Here is a 20,114-nt window from a genome sequence, read left to right as displayed (position 1 = left end):
CTATCGGTAGGGTAAAAGGTTCTTTAATCTAGCCTTCAATGAGGATTTTCGGGCAGGTTAGCCCACAGCCCAGAGAGTGTAGACAGGCGGAAAGACGTCACTCTTGCCCCCTCCCGCAGCACAGACTCTGCTTAAACTAAACCCAATAGAGAGGTCATTTCGCCGGTGGGAACCGGACCTTGGCTGCCTCCAGGGCTGCCACAGCAAAGGACGTCCTCCCTCCCCATAATCTGAGAGCTCATTGGTGAGTGGTGTCGTCACTCAGAGTGACGTAACGGGTTAGGAAAGAGGTGGAGCCATAGAGACTTGGCCTGCGGCCCTTCTAGCTGGGGAGCTGGGGGAGGGGGTTTTGGGAAGGAACTGGAGGATTGAGGCAGCCGTTCCGGGGAGCCGGCCCGAGGAGGTAGGGGTGGGCGGGCCAAGTCCTCAGGCTGTTATTTGGTGGACCTTGCCTGCCCTTTTTTTCCTCCGGAGCCCGCTCTCTCCGCATCCTGCTCTTCCCATCAGCGCCCAGGTTTCCCGACAGCTTCCAGTTCCCCACCGCACTTGCCTCAGCCCTTGACCTCGTGCCCCTGCCCGCCCCCCAACTTTGGAGTTCAACCTCCATTTCCCCTCCTTCTGTGCTCCGCTTCCTCCTTTATCTTCCGTACCCTGCGCCCGGCTTCTCCTTGTCTTCCTTCCATAAACCTGGATCGCCAACAAGGTTGTCGTCCCCGTGCCTGCACCATCCCCGCACCCAAACACAAAGAACCGCCCCCCAATCCCCAGATCCCGGTACCGCAAACACAGTCCACCAACACACTACGTGCACAAAAGCCGCCGGCTGCGGAAGCCGACGGCGCGTTTTGCCCTTGTGTCGTCAAGGGCCAGAAGCAAAGGTAACCCGGGGAGCCTGGGGCCCCGGCGTGTGGGCGTGGGCGGCGCGAAGGCGCAGGCGGGGCTCCCGGCCGTCCCCGCCTAGGAAGTGGTTCCCCGCAGCTTCGGGCGGGAGTGCCCAGGGGCCAGAGAGCAGGTTAACCGCCCGATCGGGTGTGGCATGCCTCCGGCAGGAGACCACCCGCCCTTAGCCTGGGTTCAGATGTTCCGAAGGATTCTTTGAACTCCTGTTCAAAATGTCAGCTCTGTGGTTGAGGTTTCCGTACAGGAGAGCACCCTGGTCTACGCCTTTTCCAGCTGCAAGAAAGTAGTGTTGACGTTAAGAGATACTACCAAAACACCTTGCTGCCCTTGGCTGAAAAAGGCCACAGGAGACGCTAAGAGATACTACCAAAACACCTTGCTGCCCTTGGCTGGAAAGGACCACAGGATGGAGGAAGGTTTTGATAAAGCTTGTTTAAAGGTAGCTCAGTTTGATCTCTTTGGAGAATCACCAGTACAGGAAACCGATTTACCTGCACTTGAATTATTAGTAGGTACCACGTGTATCTTCACTGCTCCATAAATGTGGTTAGTGAGTACTTTTTTTTTTTTTTTAGGTAGGCTCTGTGCCCAACGTGGGGCTTGAACTCATGACCCTGAGATCAAAGAATCCAATGCTCTAGTGACTGAGCCAGCTAGGTGCCCCTACTTTCAATCTTCAAAGTTTGGGGCAACTTGGCCAAGTATGGGAAAAAGCTAACTGAAACAAATCCAGGGTATTTTATTCTACCTGTATTTTTAGGCTACAAAGAAGTATGTATTGCTTAGCTTCGTAAATACCTGGCAACCATTCAAGTAGGTTGCTAGGTGTTATTGACCAGAAATAAAAAAGTCTTTGAAGACCATATAACCGTCATGAGCACCATGATGTTAGAGATCATTTCTACTTGTTGGGATCTCAAAGTACCATTCTCAAATCCAAGCTGAGAAAACATTCATGATTGTTGGAAATGATCTTGACAGAGGTTTTACACCTTGAATAGAATATGGAAATTTTCTACCCTTGCAACAGTAAACACTGAAATCCTGGTATCTTTATAATTGGTGTGTCTTTAAAATACTAAATTGTTTACTTAATCCTTCTGTCTAGGTTCCCTTGTTGACTAGTTGAGACAAATATAAGTATGGCCTTCTACAGTTATAAAACAGTCTTAGCTATTGCCCGAACAAGGTAAGCTGTGGAATCCCCTCTTCCCCTGCAATATTTATATGAACTTTCTTCTAGAAAAAGATGTATGTAAAAGGATAGGCTTGTTCCACAACAAATGAAAGCTTTGTTGGCTTTAACTATACTGGTTTTTAGGAAGCTGACATTTTATTGTATTTAAACTTACCCCAAATTTTCTATATGCCTTAGAACTCAGGCTGAGTAATTTTTAGATGTATGGCACAGGGAAGAGAGAAGATGTAATGGTTTCAAGGTGACCCTCTGTAACTAATGAATGTTACATGGGGCCGTTAGATAGAAAAATGAGTAAAATGGCTGGCAAACAAGCCAGTCCTAGGACATATACCTGCCCTCGTAGGGTCTGTTATCACTTATTTATTCCAAAGAATATTCACTGAGAACTTACTATGGGCCAGATCCATTGTACATTTTCCCTTTTGGCCCTTCAAAAAGTGCTTTATCTTGGTGTGCTTCAAAAACAGTCTGAAAGAATGGAAAAGCCCTCTCTTTGCCAGAAGAAATGTCTTTGCCAGGAACTTTCTTTGCCTAGATGGGTCTTATTTTTATTTTCAAACAATCTCATGTGCTAATTTAACTGAAGATTTTGAGCTGTTGCAAAACTAGAAGGTAGAGATCCCTGGCTGGGGTGCCCAATTCTAATTCTTATTCCTAACATTCTTGAGGAATTGTAGGTGAAGGACATTTGGGCCCTAAATGCGTCTCATTTGAGGGAGTCCATGGGCACCACACAGACAAATCAGTATTATGTGTTTGGTTAATTCCCACAGAGGCCATGAAGTGTTTTCTTCAAGCAATATTCCTACTGTCAGCAGAGTAACCAAAGATGCAAGCGTTCCACCTGTTTTATGATAGTAAAGACAACACTTTCAAACACAACCCCTGGTGGAAAAATGTTTGCTGTTAGATTTTTAAATTAATAGTTGCAGACGTTCGTGCTTGCGTCAGCAGAGCTTTTACTAAAGTTGGAACAATACAGAGAAGATTATTAGCATGGCCCCTGCGCAGGAATAGTTGTAGAGTTTCTAACTTGTAACATAGCAATTATTTTTAGGAATTAACTTATTAATATTTCTCATAGAGTCTATCATTCAACCATAAAGCACACTGTTCTTCAACTGGGGTAAAAAGTTATATTTCATTTGTTTATAAATATCATCTGCTTTTAAAATATTATAAATATTAAAATATTTATTTCTTTAGTTTTTAAGTTTGTAACAGTATGTGCTCAACTAAGAGGATGTTGCTCTTTATTCCAGATTCCCTAGCTATTTTGTCCATCCTACCAGCTCTTCTTATTCCCCATCATTTGCATTTCTTCACTTGCCAGATTCCCATTTAAATAAAACATACATGAAGAACTGTGTAAGCAAGAAGTACTCCTATCCTAATCAGTCAGGCAATAAAGTACTTCACTTACAAACTAGAATAATACAAAAGCTACACACGTCAACTTGCTGGTTACAAGAGGTCCCTGGTAAACCTCAGCTGGAGCAAACCCCGAAAAAGCCCCAGGTGACAAGTCCTCAGCCCACAAAAGGACCTGGCATGAAGATTAAGGAAGAAAAGCGATCTTATAGACAAAGAATTATGGATGAACTTAAATATTATTACAATGGATTCTACTTGCTATGGATTGACACCAAAGTTGCTGCCAGAATGGTTTGGAGGCTGTTGCATGGGCAGGTGCTGACCAGACGAGAGAGACGAAGGGTAGGCAAGGATCATATTTGAGAAAGAAAATGTAAAGTGAAAATGAACTATATGGCAACCAAGTTTTAAACTCACCTGAAAATTCATCCTAAAAATCCCAAAGTAGGAATAGTAACTGATGGTGAGAACCAGAGTTTCTTATTTGTCTGAAACGGACTTACTGTACAATTTTAGGCAAGATCTTGAGATTGCATATTTGCCTATAAAATGGTTATAATTGTGTTTTCTAATCTCCCCAAGGAATTGAGAAGCTTCAAGTTTGATCTGTGGACCCGCAATAGAAACTACTGTTAATATATTAAGTATATGCATTTGAAAAATCAGTCTTTAACAGACACTATGCTATTAAAGTACAGACCCCTGACATAGATGAAAGCTAACAATAGATGATGTCAGCAGTATGTTTTGATTGTCATAGATTTCCTTGAAGGTATCCCATAGATGTTACTTCAGAGCAATGGTAAAGAGGAAAACCCTACCTTTCCATTTTATACAAAGCTGCAGAAAATCCTTCTAGGGTTTTTAACACTTTAAGGACCAAGGCAGGCTTTTTTGGTTTCATATTTTTGTTTGGGGCGTGTCCTAAAATAATGAATACTGCATATGCATTTAATTCTTTAGCTCTTGAGGACTTGTGCTGATTTCTTCCGCCTGGTTCCATTTATGGTGTTCATAATTGTACCCTTCATGGAATTCTTATTACCGGCATTTCTGAAATTCTTCCCAGAGATGTTGCCATCAACTTTTGAAAGTGAATCCAAAAAGGTATGTAGGATTTTTTAACTTAAAAAAAAAATTAACGGACTCTATTCGTTAGTTTTTAAGTTTATAGAAAAATTGAGCAGAAAGTATAGAGGGTCCCCAGATACTCCCCCCATTTTCCCTATTATTAATGTCTTGCATTTGTGTGATCTATTTGTTGCAGTTGAATAACCAATATCGAGATATTATTAGTTAAATCTCATACTTTACATTAGACTCCACTCTTTGTGTTGTACTGTTCTATGGGTTTTGAAAAATGCATAATGTCATGGTATCTACCATCACACCATCATACAGAATAGTTTCACTGCCCTAAAAATGCCCTGTGCATCATCTGTTGTTCCTCCTACCTCCCCCAACCAGTGGCAACCACTGTCTCCATAGATCTGCCTTTTCCAGAATGTCATATAGTTGGAATCATACAGTGTGTAGTCCTTTCATGGATCATTTCTTTTCTATCACTGCATAATATTTCATTGTATGGATGTGTCACAGGTTGTTTATTCACCTGTTGAAGGGTATTGTGGTTGACTCCAGTTTTTGGCAATTATGAATAAAGCTGCTATAAAGATCTGTGTGCAGGTTTTTTTTTATGATCATAAGCTTTCAACTCATTTGGAGTCCTAAATACATAGGAAAGCAATTACTGGATCGTATGGTAAGACTATGTTTAGTTTTGTAAAAAATAACTGTCTTCCGAAGTCTCTGTACCATTTTTCATTCCCACCAGCAATGGGAGTTCCTATAGCTCTGTATCTTCATCAGCATTCAGTATTGTCAGTGCTTTGAATATCAGCCATTCTTATAGGTGTGAAGTGATATCTCATTGTTATTTTAGTTTGCAATTCTCTGATGATGTATGATATTGAGCATCTTTTCATATGTTTATTCGCCACCTGTAGATCTTCTTTGGGGATGTATCTGTTTTTTGCCCACTTTTTAATGGAGTTGTTCATTTTCTAATTGTTAGGAGTTCTTAGTATATTTGGATACAAGTCCTTTAGCAGATATGTGTCTTGCAAATATTTTCTCCCAGCCTGTGGCTTGTCCATTCTCTTAACTGTCTTTCACAGAGCTAATGTTTTTTATTTTAATCAAATACAAGTTATCAGTTGTTTTTGTTGTACTTTGTACAACAAAATTGTACTTTTGGTGTTGTATCTAACAACTCACTGCCAAGTTCAAAGTCACCTAGGTTTTCTCCTATATTTTCTTTTTTTTTAATTTTAAGTAGGCTCCACACCCAACATGTGGTTTGAACTCACGACCCTGAGAGCAAGAGTCCCATGCTCTACTGACTGAGCCAGCCAGGCACCCCTCCTACATTTTCTTCTAGAAGTTTTATAGTTCTGAGCTTCAAATTTAAGTCTATGATCCATTTTGAGTGAATTTTGGTGAGAGGTGGAACATCAGGGTTAATATTCATTTTTTTCTTTTTTGCATGTGGATACCCAAGTTTCCCTAGCATCATTTGTTGAAAAAACGATCCCCATTTCCATTGAATTTTAACTTGTTTTTAACCATTAAAAAATAAAGAAAACAAAAATCAACTGTTATTGCAGTGACTAGTTGAACAGTGGGCATGATTTAGCCAGACAGACCCTTTCGTGCTTGAGAGTAGTCCTGGAGAAGAGGGGTCCTCACTGGATGGTCACTGTGAAGGTGACGGGCTGGGAAAATTAAGGTGGCCCCTTTGTTCTTTCCATTCTGTGCCACTCCACTGGACAGAGGTCTGAAGGCACGAACACGTGATGGGAGGACGAACAGGACAACTCTTAAATCAGACTGGGAAATGTTTCCTAGAAGAGATAACTATGCAACCAAGACTAGAAGAGTGGTAGAATTTTGCCACAGCATTTGAAAGGCTTTCTGGATAGGAAGAGTAGCACTTAAAATGGCTTACTTATGTGAAAGAGTATCACATAATCTGAGACACTGAGCGCTTCTTTGTGGTTGGAGCGGGGAATACAAGGGGATCAATTGTGGAAGATGAGACAAAAGTGATGTGTTGGGGTCAGGTTGGAAAGTGTCTACCACCCTAAGGAATTTAGACTTTGCCTTTGACCATGGTGAATAATGGAACGTAAATTTAAGCAGAGGGTGGGTAACACGGTTAGATCTGTATTTTAGAAAAAAATGATATTGCTGGCTGGCTAAAAGGATTGACGAGGGCAGAGCCAAAGGAGGGAAATCGGCTGGCATGCTCTTACAGTAGCACAGGAGAGAGAGGATTAAATTATGAAAGTGGCATTAGGAATAAAAATTTGAAGATACATTAGAGACACATGTAAGGGGTAGAATCAAATTGCAATATTTGACTGGCAGTGGTTTAGTTTACTTACATTTAAGGTAATCAGGACCTAGAATTAATACCATGGGATTCCAAGGAATGTGTTCGTGAATGCAGGAAGATGGGGGGAATAAAGGAAGTGATTTATCTAAAGATTCCTCTTTCCTCAACGCTGCTCATTCCCCAGATATAATACATACACACCATGGCCACAGTTTTAGAAAATACGTTCTCTCTCTTTCTTTTCCATGGACTAAAACAAATGAGAAAATGAGAGAGAGAGAGGTGGTGGTGGAGGGGAGGAGGTTGTGGGAGGCAGAGTGGGAGGAAGCAGGACTTTGTATTTACGTCAGATCAGAGCACCCATGCATTTCTCTTTAGTAGTACTTACCTATTATACTTTAATTTGTGGAATTACTGGATTATCATTAGTCACTAATGTTTGTCTTTCCTGTTAGACCAGAAGTCCCATGAGGGCAGGAATTCTTATCTGTTTTTGCTCATTTTATCCCCAACACCTAGTACAAGGTAGATGCTCAATAAATAAATGAATAGATGGATGGATATGGATGTAGGAAATGGATGACTAAGTGGGTTCTAATGATGGTATTGCCATTGCCGTTGTGTGATTTTTTTGGTTGAGTCTTTTTAAGATTTTTCTAAAAATTCATGATTGCTATGATTGACTAATCATTAGAATCTCTTGGGCAACTTAAAAAAAATATAGAGAATCCCATTCCTCTCCATCCCCCTGAGTCCTGACCATGGTTATTATTTTTTTAAAGATTTATTTATCTATTTTAGAGAGAGAGAGAGCAAGCAAGCGCGTGAGCCGGAGGGGCAGACGGAGAGGGAGAGAGAATCCCAGGCAGACTCTGCACAGCGCATGGGGCCTGATGCAGGGCTCAATTTCATGACCATGAGATCACGACCTGAGCCGAAACCAAGAGTTGGATGCTTAACTGACTGTGCCACCCAGGCGCCCTTGACTGTGGTTATTTTGAAAATGCTACCACACTGCATTTCTGATAATAAATGAGGATTTAGAAGTACTCGTTAACATCATGTCTCAAGAGTATACATTTAGGGGCGCCTGGGTGGCTCAGTTGGTTAAGCGACTGCCTTCGGCTCAGGTCATGATCCTGGAGTCCCGGGATCGAGTCCCACATCGGGCTCCCTGCTCAGCGGGGAGTCTGCTTCTCCCTCTGACCCTCCCCCCTCTCATGTACACTCTCTCTCTCATTCTCGCTCTCTCAAATAAATCTTTAAAAAAAAAAAAAGAGTATACATTTAGCCAGCACCTTGCTGGCTCAGTCGGTAGAGCATGCAACTCCTGATCTCCGGGCTGTGAGTTCAAGCCCCACCTTGGGAGTAGAGATTGCTTAAAAAAAAAAAAAAATGTACAGTTAATTCTCTTTTGTGTAGTGCTTTGTTCGTATCTGTTATAACACTTAAGTCGGTGTATTATAATTAATTGTATCTGTTTTGTACTGAAGCTATATGCTACTCTAGCATAGAGTTAATGTCCTAGTTTTCTTTGCTTGTGGCCCACACAAAATCTGGGACCACTCTGGGACCAGGGGCTGGCTCAACTAGCAGCCTAGATGGTTTATACCAGGCTAAGAGATAGTATCTCATTCTAAATAATGACAAAGCTTCCACTGAGGGGATATTTTGGATCTATCAAATAATTATGGTCATTGTATTAGTAAGAAATAAAAGGTAAAATTAAGGAGTCAAGTTGCAAATAGAGGCTACTTTTTATTTGTTCTGGTTTTCACAAAACCCATTTAACTAGGTCTGAAAATAATATTAACATGCAAAATAGGGATGAACAATAACAAGGTGACAATTCTTTTCCTCTCATCTTTATCTATGAAGTTGTAATCATGAAGGATTGATTAACTTTCTCCTCTTCTATTATTAAGGAGGAAAAACAGAAAAAGAAAATGGCTGCAAAGTTGGAACTAGCAAAATTTCTTCAAGAAACGATTACAGAAATGGCAAGGAGGAACAGGGCCAAGCTGGGAGACGCCTCCGTACAGTTCTCCTCCTATGTCAAACAGGTGTCAGTCTCTCATGTAACACGCCGAACAAATGCCAGGCTGGCGGTTATATGAAAAATTCATGTCACCGTGGATCTTCCAAATTGTTCAGTCTCTGACTTCGCGAATATCTGAGTTATACACATACAATGTTGCAAACATTTATAGTAGTGTGGGGAAAAACCTACCTTAAAGCAGTCATGTACTGAAGACGTTAATAACTTTTTGGAAAGAACTGTAGATTTAGAGCCAAACTTTTGAACTACTCCTGATTTTTCAGTTGACTCAGGCTGACTTGGACAGACTTCTTTATGCCTCTTGGTACCACAGGGCCCATTTCCAGACATAAGATAGAGTCTATGAATATGCTTTGATATGTCCTTCACATGGTCTACAGGGAAAGTTGAACTAAGAAATACATTTTATAATTTTTTAAAAAGATTTATTTATTTATTTTAGAGAGGGAGAGAGTGTAAGTGAGTGGGAGGGAGGGGCAGAGGGAGAGGGAGAGAGAATCTCAAGCAGACTCCCCTCTGAGCTCAGAGCCCAAAGTGGGGCTCCATCCCTCTACCCATGAGATCATGACCTGAGCCGAATGCTCAACTGACTAAGCCACCCCCGGAGCCCTATGAAATACATTTTAATTAACATCTTTGTCCCACTGCCTAGGTCCAGACAGGCCACAAGCCCAGCACAAAGGAGATAGTTCGCTTTTCCAAACTATTTGAAGATCAGCTAACCTTGGAGCACCTAGATCGACCTCAGCTGGTTGCCCTCTGCAAGCTTCTAGAGTTGCAGTCCTTTGGAACCAACAATTTGCTCCGCTTTCAACTTCTGATGAAACTAAAGTCTATAAAAGCAGATGATGAAGTAAGAGGTGAACTGTAGCCACGGGGAATTAGCAAGGCTTGGGAGATCCCTTAGGGTGGCTTTGTGATAAAGTGTAGTATCTTCTCCTAGATCTGCTCGTGGATGGGTTCTGCAAACCATTGAGTGGTTTAAACAATCATTACCATGACAATCTGAACCCAGATTACTCATTTTAGGAGTTGTTTGTCGTACTCTGACGCATTTTCTGGAGAATGCCCTCATAAGCAGTTAGTGATTTAGTAATCTACATCAGTTAGGACCCACTAGGAAGGAACAGCCCCCCAGGAGGTTCCTGAGTCTTCCATTGCTAAGGACAGTGCTCTACTCTCACACCTCAGCTCCCCTTCCTCAGAGCTGGTGCCAAAGTAAATATTCTGCTGGGTGAGTTGGCCTGATAAGGAGGGGTGGCAAGGTGTAATGCAGGGAGGGAGAGCCGAGCCTAGACATCTGATGGAGGAAAGGCATCATAATTACTAATTAGACTCCTTAAAAAATGGAAAGAATGTTTCTTGAATCAGAATCAGCTGCTTTAGAGCATTCTGCCTGAGGGAGCAGGATTCCCGGAACTGAGAAAGCACGATCCCTGTGGCCTCATTTAGATTTCAGCTGTTGCTTTCAGAATTTTGGAATAAACAATACTGGTCCCAGAAGTACCCTAGTTTTGGGTCACACCAAGCAGAAGCCGTGTTATGTATCGAGTGAGTTTTGTGGACCAGAGTTAGGGCCATTCCCGGGTGGAGGTAGGGGGATGGTAGGGGAAGAGCGATCCTGGGACATCCAGCAAATGGTACCCTGCAAGCTTCTCAAGTGGAATATTTTCTAATGAATCCTGAAGCTGCCATGAAGGGGAAATGCACGTCAAGAGGGGAGAGGATGACTCTGGTGACAAAGTGTTGGGGAGGAATTACGTGACTACTTCTGATATTATTAATACCGGTTGGCAGGATTCCCCTCATTTTCAGCTGCTGCCCCTTTAGTCAGCGAGAGGACAATCCGATGTGAAAGCATCAGATTTGGTGTTGCCCCTGGTTTGTTGGAATGTAGGATTCAGTAAAATTGGAACCAAGAGATCCAATGCCATTTCTTACGTTGCTTTCAGGTAATTGCCAGAGAAGGGGTGAGTGCTTTGAGCGTGTCAGAACTGCAAGCCGCCTGCAGGGCCCGGGGTATGAGATCCCTGGGTCTCACTGAGGAACAACTGAGACAGCAGCTCACAGAGGCAAGTTGCAGCTCTCCTGGGCCCTTTTCGCTAGAACTCTGTCCCCTGCGATTTGTAGACCTCACTGTGATTTCTACTTTTCAGGCGAGCCGTCCCACCTAATTTGCCTTCTTTAATTGAGCAGTGGGACGCTGAAGAAGCTAGATTTATTTTTGATGGAGACAGGGTACTCTATTAGTTTTCTTTCTTTTTTAAGTTTAAATTTCACTTACTTGACATACACTGCAATATTGGTTTCTGGCATAGAATTTAGTGATTCATCACTTACGTACAACACCCAGTGCCCTCCTCATACCCATCACCCATCTAGCCCATCCCCCCTCCCACCTCCCTCCATCAACCCTCAGTTTGTTCTCTATCCTTAAGAGTCCCTTATGGTTTGTTTCCCTCTCTTTCTCCCCCTTCCCGTATGTTCATCTGTTTTCTTTGTTAAATTCCACATATGAGTGAGATCATAGGGTATTTGTCTTTCTCTGACTGACTTATTTCACTTAGCGTAATACACTCTAGCTCCATCCATGTCATTGCAAATGGCAAGATTGCATTCCTTTTGATGGCTGAGTAATATTCCATTGTGTATATATATACCACATCTTCTTTATCCATTCATCAGTTGATGGACATCTGGGCTCTTTCCATAATTTGGTTATTATTGATAATGCTGCTATAAACATCAGGGTGCATGTACCCCTTCGAATCTATTGCTGCTTAAACAATGACAACAAACTTAGCGGTTTATTAGCTTACATGTTCTGTCAGAAGTGCAGGCTGTGTTTTATCTGGAGGCTCTGGGGGAAGTCTCCATTTCCAGGCTCATTCAGTTTGTTGGCTGAGTTTAGTTTCTTGCAGCTGTAGGACTGAGGTCCCATTTCCTCACTGGCTGTCAGCCCCAGGCTCCTCAGCCCTGCAGGCCCCCTGCATTCCTCACCTCTAGGCCCTGTCCATCTGCAAAGCTAGCAAAGGAGAGCTTCTCAACACGAGGCCCCCCAAAGGCTTCACATCTCAGACTTCCCCTTTTTGACCTCTTGCTCCAGATTTAAAGGCTTCACGTGATTAGGTGAGACCTACTCAGATAACTTCCTGCTTTCAGATTTACTGACTCGCGACCCTAATTATTTCTGCAAAATCCCTCACGGCAGCACCTAGATTCATGTCTCAATAACTGGGAGAAGGTGTGGGTACACTAGGGACTAGGAATCTTGGGACCACCTTAGAATTTTGCATACTCCAGGTATTTTAAGGGCCCCAGACAAAATCTCAAATCCAAGGCCTGTTGTGTATGAATCCATCTGGAGGTCTGAACCTTGCCCTGAGGGCTCAGCTGGGACTACTTTCCAATTAGTACCCCAAGCCAATGTAAAGTGTTAGCTTTGGCAACAGATGTTTAATATTTTCCCACTGACAACATATTTTAACTAAGAGCATCAATGTTTTCATTTTTTTTCAAGATTTATTTTAGAGAGAGAACATGTGCACACATGAGTTGGGGGAGGGGCAGGGGGAGAGAATCTTTTTTTTTTTTAATCTTATTATGTTATGTTAGTCACCATACAAGAGGGGGAGAGAATCTTAAGCAGACTCCCCGCTGAACACGGAGCTAGATGTGGGGCTCAAGGCGGAGCTCCCACCTTGATCCCACAACCCATGAGATCATGACCCGAGCCAAAACCGAGAGTTGGACGCTTGACCGACAGAGTCACAGGCACCCCAGAGCATCAGTGTTTTCAAACAAGCAGTAACTCCTATTAAAATTCTCGTTCTTGCAACTGTAAGAAATGCTATAAAGTATACACAAATTATTTTGGAATAGGAGCCACTGTTGTGACTTTGAAACCATGTCAGGTAGCTATTTCCTTTTACCTGTTGGACCTGCTCTGGCTGGAAGATGAACATATTGTAGAGAAAGGTTCTTAAAATCATTTATTTCTTGAACATAGAGCATTAAGTGGGTTCATACTGTCCAATAGCTTTCTTGAAAGAGTGTATCATTTTTCCCACCAAGGAGTGAGGATACTAATCCAGCCATATGATATTCGACACTGTGTATTATCCAGAAATTCCTGTGTTAGGATACAGGCAGGCATTTCATAGAAAGGAAACTCTAAGATGATAATCGTATGAAACATCTTAACTTCATAATAAGATAAATTAAAACTATGAGATATCACATTCACCTGTTACATTGGCAAAGATCAGTTTGATAACGCACTGTGTTGTTGAGGGTTGGGGAGAGGGGCACTCATGCATTGCTGATAAAAACCTCCATGGAGTCTTTCAAAATTTAAAAATGCATTCACTTTGACCTAGAAATTTCACTTGTGCAATATGACATATCTATAAGATTATCCATTGCAGGGGCACCTGGGTGGCTCAGTCGTTAAGCGTCTGCCTTCGGCTCAGGTCATGATCCCGGGATCCTGGGATCGAGTTCCGCATCAGGCTCCCTGCTCCGCGGGAAGCCTGCTTCTCCCTCTCCCACTCCCCCTGCTTGTGTTCCCTCTCTCACTGTGTCTCTCTCTGTCAAATAAATAAATAAAATCTTAAAAAAAAAAAAAGATTATCCATTGCAGCACCATTTATAATAGCAAAAGATTGGAAACAGCCTAAAGTTCATAAATAGGAGAATAATCAAATTATGGCCTTTCCGTGCAACAGTGGAATCCTTTACAGACGGTTAAAAAGGAAGCAGCTCTACAGCTACGGGTATGAATCAATGTCCAGGACATTTCAGTGAAGAAAAGCAAAGGACAGAACAGTGTGTATAGATCGCCCTTTATGTGAAGATAAGAAACATACAAGTGTGTGTTCGTATGTGCACAGGATATCTCTGAAGATTATATAAGGAACTGGTAACAGTGGTTGCTTCTAGGCAGGGAAACAGGGTAGTCAAAGGATAGGAGTAGAAGGCAGGCTTATTGTTATTGATTATATTTTATTTACTTCTTGAATTTTGTCTCTTGTCCTGTATCTATCTATCTATCTATCTATCTATCTATCTATCTATCTATCATCTATGTATATATCTATGTATTTATTTTTTTAAAAGGTTGGCCAGTTTGATACTTGAAAATTATACTCATTCTCATTTTAATGTTTCTTTCTTTGGTTATGAGTGAGTCTTATTCTTTCCCCTTATCTGCTCTGTGTCTAAGAGAAGATACTTAGCTCCTTTGATCCACAGTCGGTTTGAGAGGTGACTGGAACGCTCCCCCTCCAACTCAGAGGATCCCACTGTCACGAGGGGGGATGCAGACTACAGCCACTGGTGCTGAAGCCAGGAGACTAGTGTTCCCATCCTTGTCCTGCTGCTGGTTCCCAGCACGTGCCTGGGGAAGCTGTAAAACCAGGGAAGCAGTCGGTGACGGTGGGTCATGTCCAGTTCTAACATGCTGGGGTTCTGTCCTGTTTTATTCTCCTTCAATTCTCCAGTGGCAGGACCTCCACCTGAAGGAGAACGTCCCTCCTTCTCTGTTGCTTCTGTCACGAACCTTCTACCTGATAGATGTGAAGCCAAAGCCGATTGAGATACCACTAAGCGGGGAGGTGAGTGCCCGGGATCTGGATTTCCTTAACTGGGGCCTCTCCACAAATGTCTTATTTCCTCTTGCAGTTAAGGTAGACATTTCTTTTGGAATATCTTTTGGCATTTGGTCCAGTGGGCTTTAAAATCTTTAAAAAATTCCATAAAAAAATTAAAATTGCTAAAACTAACTCTAGCTATAGGGCTCTTACTGTCTTTGTTCCAGCTCGATTTAGGAATCCAGTTTATTCTTTCTCCTTAACTATCTAGTCTTCATTAGCAGACTCTTGCTCTTCTGAAACTGAATGGTTCCTCTTCTTTCATGTCTATTTCATTTGTCCAGATTCCTATTAATTTTGAAGCAGTGAAAGGCCAATCTAGAATATAAACTTTTTGTCTTCCTTCCACTCATTTCCTTAATCATTTTTTGTTGCCTTTAATTCAACAGCTTTTTCTTTCCCCCCTCCTGGCACTTTACCAAAAAACTCAGGATTAGCCCAATCACTAGAGCATCTTGCCTGGTCAGAAGGGGCCTCTCACTTCTCTACTTTGTGGCTTCATGTCTAAGTCAGAATCTGTATGAGTGAGAAAGGAGAGACCATTGTGGAAGATGCTGCACATGTGGTTTAGTAGATGAAACTAAGTTCTCTGAAGTGGGGACCCATCATTTTTAATTTAGTTATGCTAGTGATTCCTTGGACAAGCCAAGGGAAATGATATGAAGTCCAGCATGACAAATGTACTCCAGGGAACACCCTTGTGCTTTGCCTTTCCATATTTCCAGAGACTAATCAGATTTGGGCTTTGTCTGGGAAGGATTTGAGGGAGAGTGGGAACAATTCTGGAACCCAGACCATCTTCTAAAAGGCAGCCTACCTGGTTCTTACTCTATCTTTGGTCTTTAAGACAGACCAAATTTGTCATTCTTAGACTGCTCTCAGGAGCAAGGAAATCTTGGAATAGCACAATATCTCAGAGCTAATTTTGTGTTCTCGGAATTATTCTAGAGGGGCATAAACACTTTAGCCAGATGTTGCTTTTTGGAATGTTTGAGAAAGACCTAGAAATTAAGGACAAAATGACAAGCTCCTAGGCATTTTATTGGTTGTTTTTTTTTTCTAAACCACATTTTTAAACTTCTGTTTTCCATATATACAAAATGAGAATAAGTAGCATGCTAGGTTCAGTAAAGAGTTTAGAGACATCAAGTTAAATATACTTTAATTTTGGATATATGTAGCTCTTTTCCCTCCCAAGTACACAAAGCAATTACTTATTTCCAAAGAGCAGTGACATATTTACTTTTTAAATCTAATTATAATTCTTGAAGATAGGTGAGCTAGCTATTCTCAAAATACCATGTCTTCCATTTTCCTCATGTTGCAGGAGCTTCTATTAAGCAGCACCTACCATTTTAATAAATCAGAAAAACTTATCATTTATTATTAGACACAAAAATGATAAAGATGTCAATTTTGAGTAAGTTATATCAATGCTGTTAGAAGCTGATGAGTAATAAAAGGCAACCTTCTTTTGTCAGACTGAAAACAGGACTAGAATTGGCAAATCAGGAGCTTGTTAATGGCTGAGGACTTTTTTTTTTTAATTTATTTTTTAAGTAATCTCTACACCCAACACTGGACTCGAACTCACAACCCTGAGACCAAGAGTTGCATGCTCCACCGACTGAGCTAGCCAAGCGCCCAGACCGAGGAGTTTTAATACTAGAATCTCATTAGAGTGCAACTTTTGTATGTAGGGAGCTCAAAACTCCAAGATAAATAATACTAAGTTGTTCCTTCGGGGACATATTTCATACGTTCTCCTATAGGGCATAGTTGGAAGAAGTTAGGGATTTAGTGAGTGGAAAGCAAGTTGTGCTAGAAAGCATTAACTACTGTAAAAATGCTTTCGAGTTTCAGGAATAGCAGAAAGCTGATGTTCTTATAAAATACTTCTCTTCCTAGTCTCCAAAACCAGATATTCCTGTGGAATCACCTACTTCTCCTGAATCTAAAGAGACGCTGGTGGATTTAGCACCTTCACTGAAGGGAACTAAGGTTAGACTATTACTTTTCATTTGATTAATTAGGTTTAAAAATGAAAATAAGTTAATTTATGCATTTTTACCTCTCTTAGTGAAACTGAATTTCAATACAATGGTGTTCTTTAATCAGGACTATTTATTGTACTATCAGATCTGTTTCTTAAAAAGGTCAACATTTGGCTCTATGTAATTAGGTTCCAGATTTAGCCTCTTGAACCTGTGCGGGAAGATGTGGTTGTTTCACGCTCCTGGTGGTCACGGCAGTGTGACTATAGATCTAATACCCATTTTGTTTTAAATCAGTAACCCAACTCTCAGTTCTGCTGTTCAAGGATGAAGAATTTATACAGCTGCCGCCCGTTCCCTCGTCCCCCACAACACCATCAACGCCTATCCCATTACCTAAAGGACCCATCACTTCTGCTAAAGAAGCTGTAAGTATCTGAAAAAAGAACACATTTTGTCTCTAGTTATTTTTAAGGGCAGTGAGAATCTAGAGTTGTTACTATTGCAAAACACCTCATGCTTCTTCCTGTTATCCAAACAGGAAGTTGTAGGCTGAACTTTCGTCGTTTTATAACCACTACATTTTAAAAACTCAATTATCCAAAAGCAAAAACCACCCCCCCCAAAAAAAACCCCCAACTTATCAACCAATGCAGTTGTGGGTGAGGCCTAAACATGTGAAGTCTAGAAGCTAATTACAATATAGGCAGATTCTTATTTTCTTTTGTGCCAGATGGAAATAGTCCCCATATGTTGTGTATTTCACACAGGCTTCAAATGTCAGGAAATACTAGCAGGAAAGCAATTTAAATCTTAGGAGAAATGTATGTAAATAAGAAATTACTTATCTATCTGCTTTTCCCGTTTGGATGAAAGAATTTGGGGCGGGGGGGTCATGGGAGAGTTCGACCAGCTCTACTGGCCCCCGAGGGCCGAGGAAGAGAGCCGGCCAACACGCAGACGCCCTGGGGTGGACACCCAGGGTACTTGCTGGCAGGTCGTCTTAATTTTTATTATCGAGGTGAGTTGCATACTTGGATTTGACTTTGTGGTCTGTCATTATTTGATTAAGAAAATAGAAAAGGGACTCCTGAGGAGCTTCCACATCTCACTGCGGGCAATGCCTAAAGTCCTTACGTTTTGTACCCAGACGCTCCAGGCCAAATCACAAAAGACAACGCAGAACAGCAAGGCGAGTTCAAAAGGAGCATAAGGAGCAGCGGAGGATGAAGCTCACTGTCGTCAGCTCCTGCCCGCGGTGGTGGCATCCATACAGGACCGCCCAGCTGAGACGCTCTGTGTCTGGTTTAAGCAGAGGATCAGCCATGTCGTCCTTGGGGTAGGCCTTTGAGGCCTTGTACCCGTTCCAGATGATGTCAGCAGTGAGACCAAGTTCAGACCATTTAGAAATATAATTGCAAAGCCAACTTCCTCTGTACCATGATGTCATCCCGCTAAACTGTGTGTAAAGCCCCCTCCCCATGTTATTTTTGAACAGCTTCGTATTCCTGTGCATGTCCTTTAAGGGAGGAATTTTTTTTTTTTTCTTTTCATAATGGAATCAGCCTGGCACCTTAGATTCCTCGAGTAAGGACTTGGAAACTCCAAAACCGTTGTGAGACCACCTAACTTTTTCAGGGATCCATCAGTGGGAATAGTGCCCTGGAAGCAAAGCACCTTAATGGGATGGAATGGAGGTACTCCCCAGTAAGGCCTTTCTGGATCTGAAGAAGAAAAAGCTTTGTGGAGAAGAAAACGGGGAGCTCGGCAGACTGGCGATCAGCAAGGCCTGGCTGGTGCTTGGCTGTTGGGAGGCCCCCCCCTTGGGACCTGCGGGGGCTGCAGGATCTGGGAGGCTGCCACTACTCCGGGACGCGGGGCTTTCGTTAGCCACCATTTTTCCAGGAAACATAATTAAGGGTTTAAGACTTAACCATTTGTCTGTGCTGGGTGTATGTTTTCCTGGTCTGTTTGTCTTTCACAAACAAGACCATTTGTTAGTCATCGGGGTGGTTAAAGTCTGATATAATCCCTTTTGCGACCAAGTAACGAGTATTATGTTCAGATCCTTATGTTCGGTGTTTTCAGGATGGTCAGTCCTGAGAAAACTTAACATAATACATTGCCATGCAGCTGACCAACAGCTCTCTTCCCTCGGGCAGTGCTTAGAAAGAAGATATTTTGGCTTGTGGGTGATGAAATTGGTCTTCTCTGCTCGCTGTAAATTGAAAGCAGTTAGAGCGGAGTCATTTAAGCCAAGTGCAACCCCAGTCTTCCTCTCCGGGGTCACCCAAGGGAGGACTGTCGTTGGCACTTCCCAGCAAGGATCTGTACTTGACAATGTTTTTTAGGCCTCCTCTCCACCTTGAGGAAAAGCCCGACCGTGGCCTGCTAATGAACTCCAGTTCCTCGAGAATGATGAATCCCTACTATGCAGCGTTCGGTGGATCTCGCCATTGGCCTAGCAAGGTGATTCACAATAAATTCTCCCATTTTTAAAACGATGGGTGTTTATTTTAATTAGCTCACATTTCAAGTGTTGAATGTGGGCAAGGGCTTAGCTGCTTAACTTGTTCAATCCTGTTTTAGCTGAATGATTCATAAGTACTACTGGGCTGTTCCACAGTTCTTTCTGGCTTTCCCTACAAGGCGGAGTGGGAATGCTTAGGGCAAGGGGCCCCTGGTCACTTCTGGCCCCAGCTGGCCCCCACCCACTTTTTTCTAGGCATCTGAGACACTGGACATACCCTTCTTCCCATTCTTAGGACAGTAGCTCAGAGAAGTCTAGGATGTTTCTTTGGTCTCATCACCTAGAGCTCTTGGCTGTTGGGCTCTGTAGGATTGTTACATCTAGGCCCGCGCTGAAACCGAGCTAGTGGTGTTCTGGTAAACGGTTAACAACCGACTCTGGTTGGGGGACAGGAAGTGCCCTGATTGGTGGCATTTGACTTCAAGCTGCCAGCAGGAGGTCACTGAAGAGTCAGGAAGAGGTGTGCACCATCAGCTCCGGCACACCACGGACCCCAGCCCTCCGTGAGTAACAAGAGACGAGGCGATCGTTGGCAGCGTGTCCATTAAATGTCACTTTTACACTCCAACACAAACATCTGGGAGGCGGTGTCGTATACGTGGCCCTGAACGCTCTTAGGTGCCGGGCTGGAGAGAACTTGCCCCGGACTGACTCTTCCTGAACAGCTGGGTTCTTGCTGACCTTCCGTGTCCCCGGCTCTCCCCAGCGGAGCAGTGGGGTGGGGGCTAGGCCAGCTTGCTACAGAGCTTTCTCCTGCCTTGCAGATGCCTAGGCCCTCCCTGTGCCAACTGCTCATCTCCTCACTGGGTGTGGTTTTAGGCAGCTTCTAATATCTGGCCTCGGTGGTGATGTCAGATTTGGCCTGCATCTCACACACAAGTTTTGCTACAACACGGAGGTGTTGGTGGCGCTTGGCATTTATGGACCCCACGCCTGTGCCACGTCTAATTCTGTACTTGTCATTACAATACCAGTCACGTTGGTGACATCAAATAAATACACTGTAAC

General features: G+C 42.7%; 1 protein-coding gene and 1 pseudogene across 1 annotated transcript; both read left to right on the top strand.

Annotated features, from left to right (window-relative positions):
• Window positions 1–340: 340 nt before the first annotated feature.
• On the top strand, window positions 341–19,077 carry LETM2 (leucine zipper and EF-hand containing transmembrane protein 2). The gene is made up of 11 exons (XM_036109924.2): window positions 341–878; window positions 2,009–2,089; window positions 3,364–3,817; window positions 4,439–4,582; window positions 8,798–8,935; window positions 9,584–9,784; window positions 10,884–11,003; window positions 14,433–14,546; window positions 16,491–16,583; window positions 16,903–17,004; window positions 17,727–19,077. The coding sequence occupies exons 2-11, from the start codon at window positions 2,043–2,045 to the stop codon at window positions 17,787–17,789; spliced, it is 1,476 nt and encodes a 491-aa protein (XP_035965817.1). The 5' UTR covers window positions 341–878; window positions 2,009–2,042; the 3' UTR covers window positions 17,790–19,077.
• On the top strand, window positions 3,042–3,154 carry LOC118546919 (U6 spliceosomal RNA; annotated as a pseudogene).
• Window positions 19,078–20,114: the final 1,037 nt, after the last annotated feature.

Source organism: Halichoerus grypus, chromosome 3, assembly GCF_964656455.1.
Source record: "Halichoerus grypus chromosome 3, mHalGry1.hap1.1, whole genome shotgun sequence".
Classification (NCBI taxonomy): Eukaryota; Metazoa; Chordata; class Mammalia; order Carnivora; family Phocidae; genus Halichoerus; species Halichoerus grypus.
The sequence above is the reverse complement of the archived record's forward strand: the minus strand, read 5'-3'. Positions and strand labels throughout refer to the sequence as shown.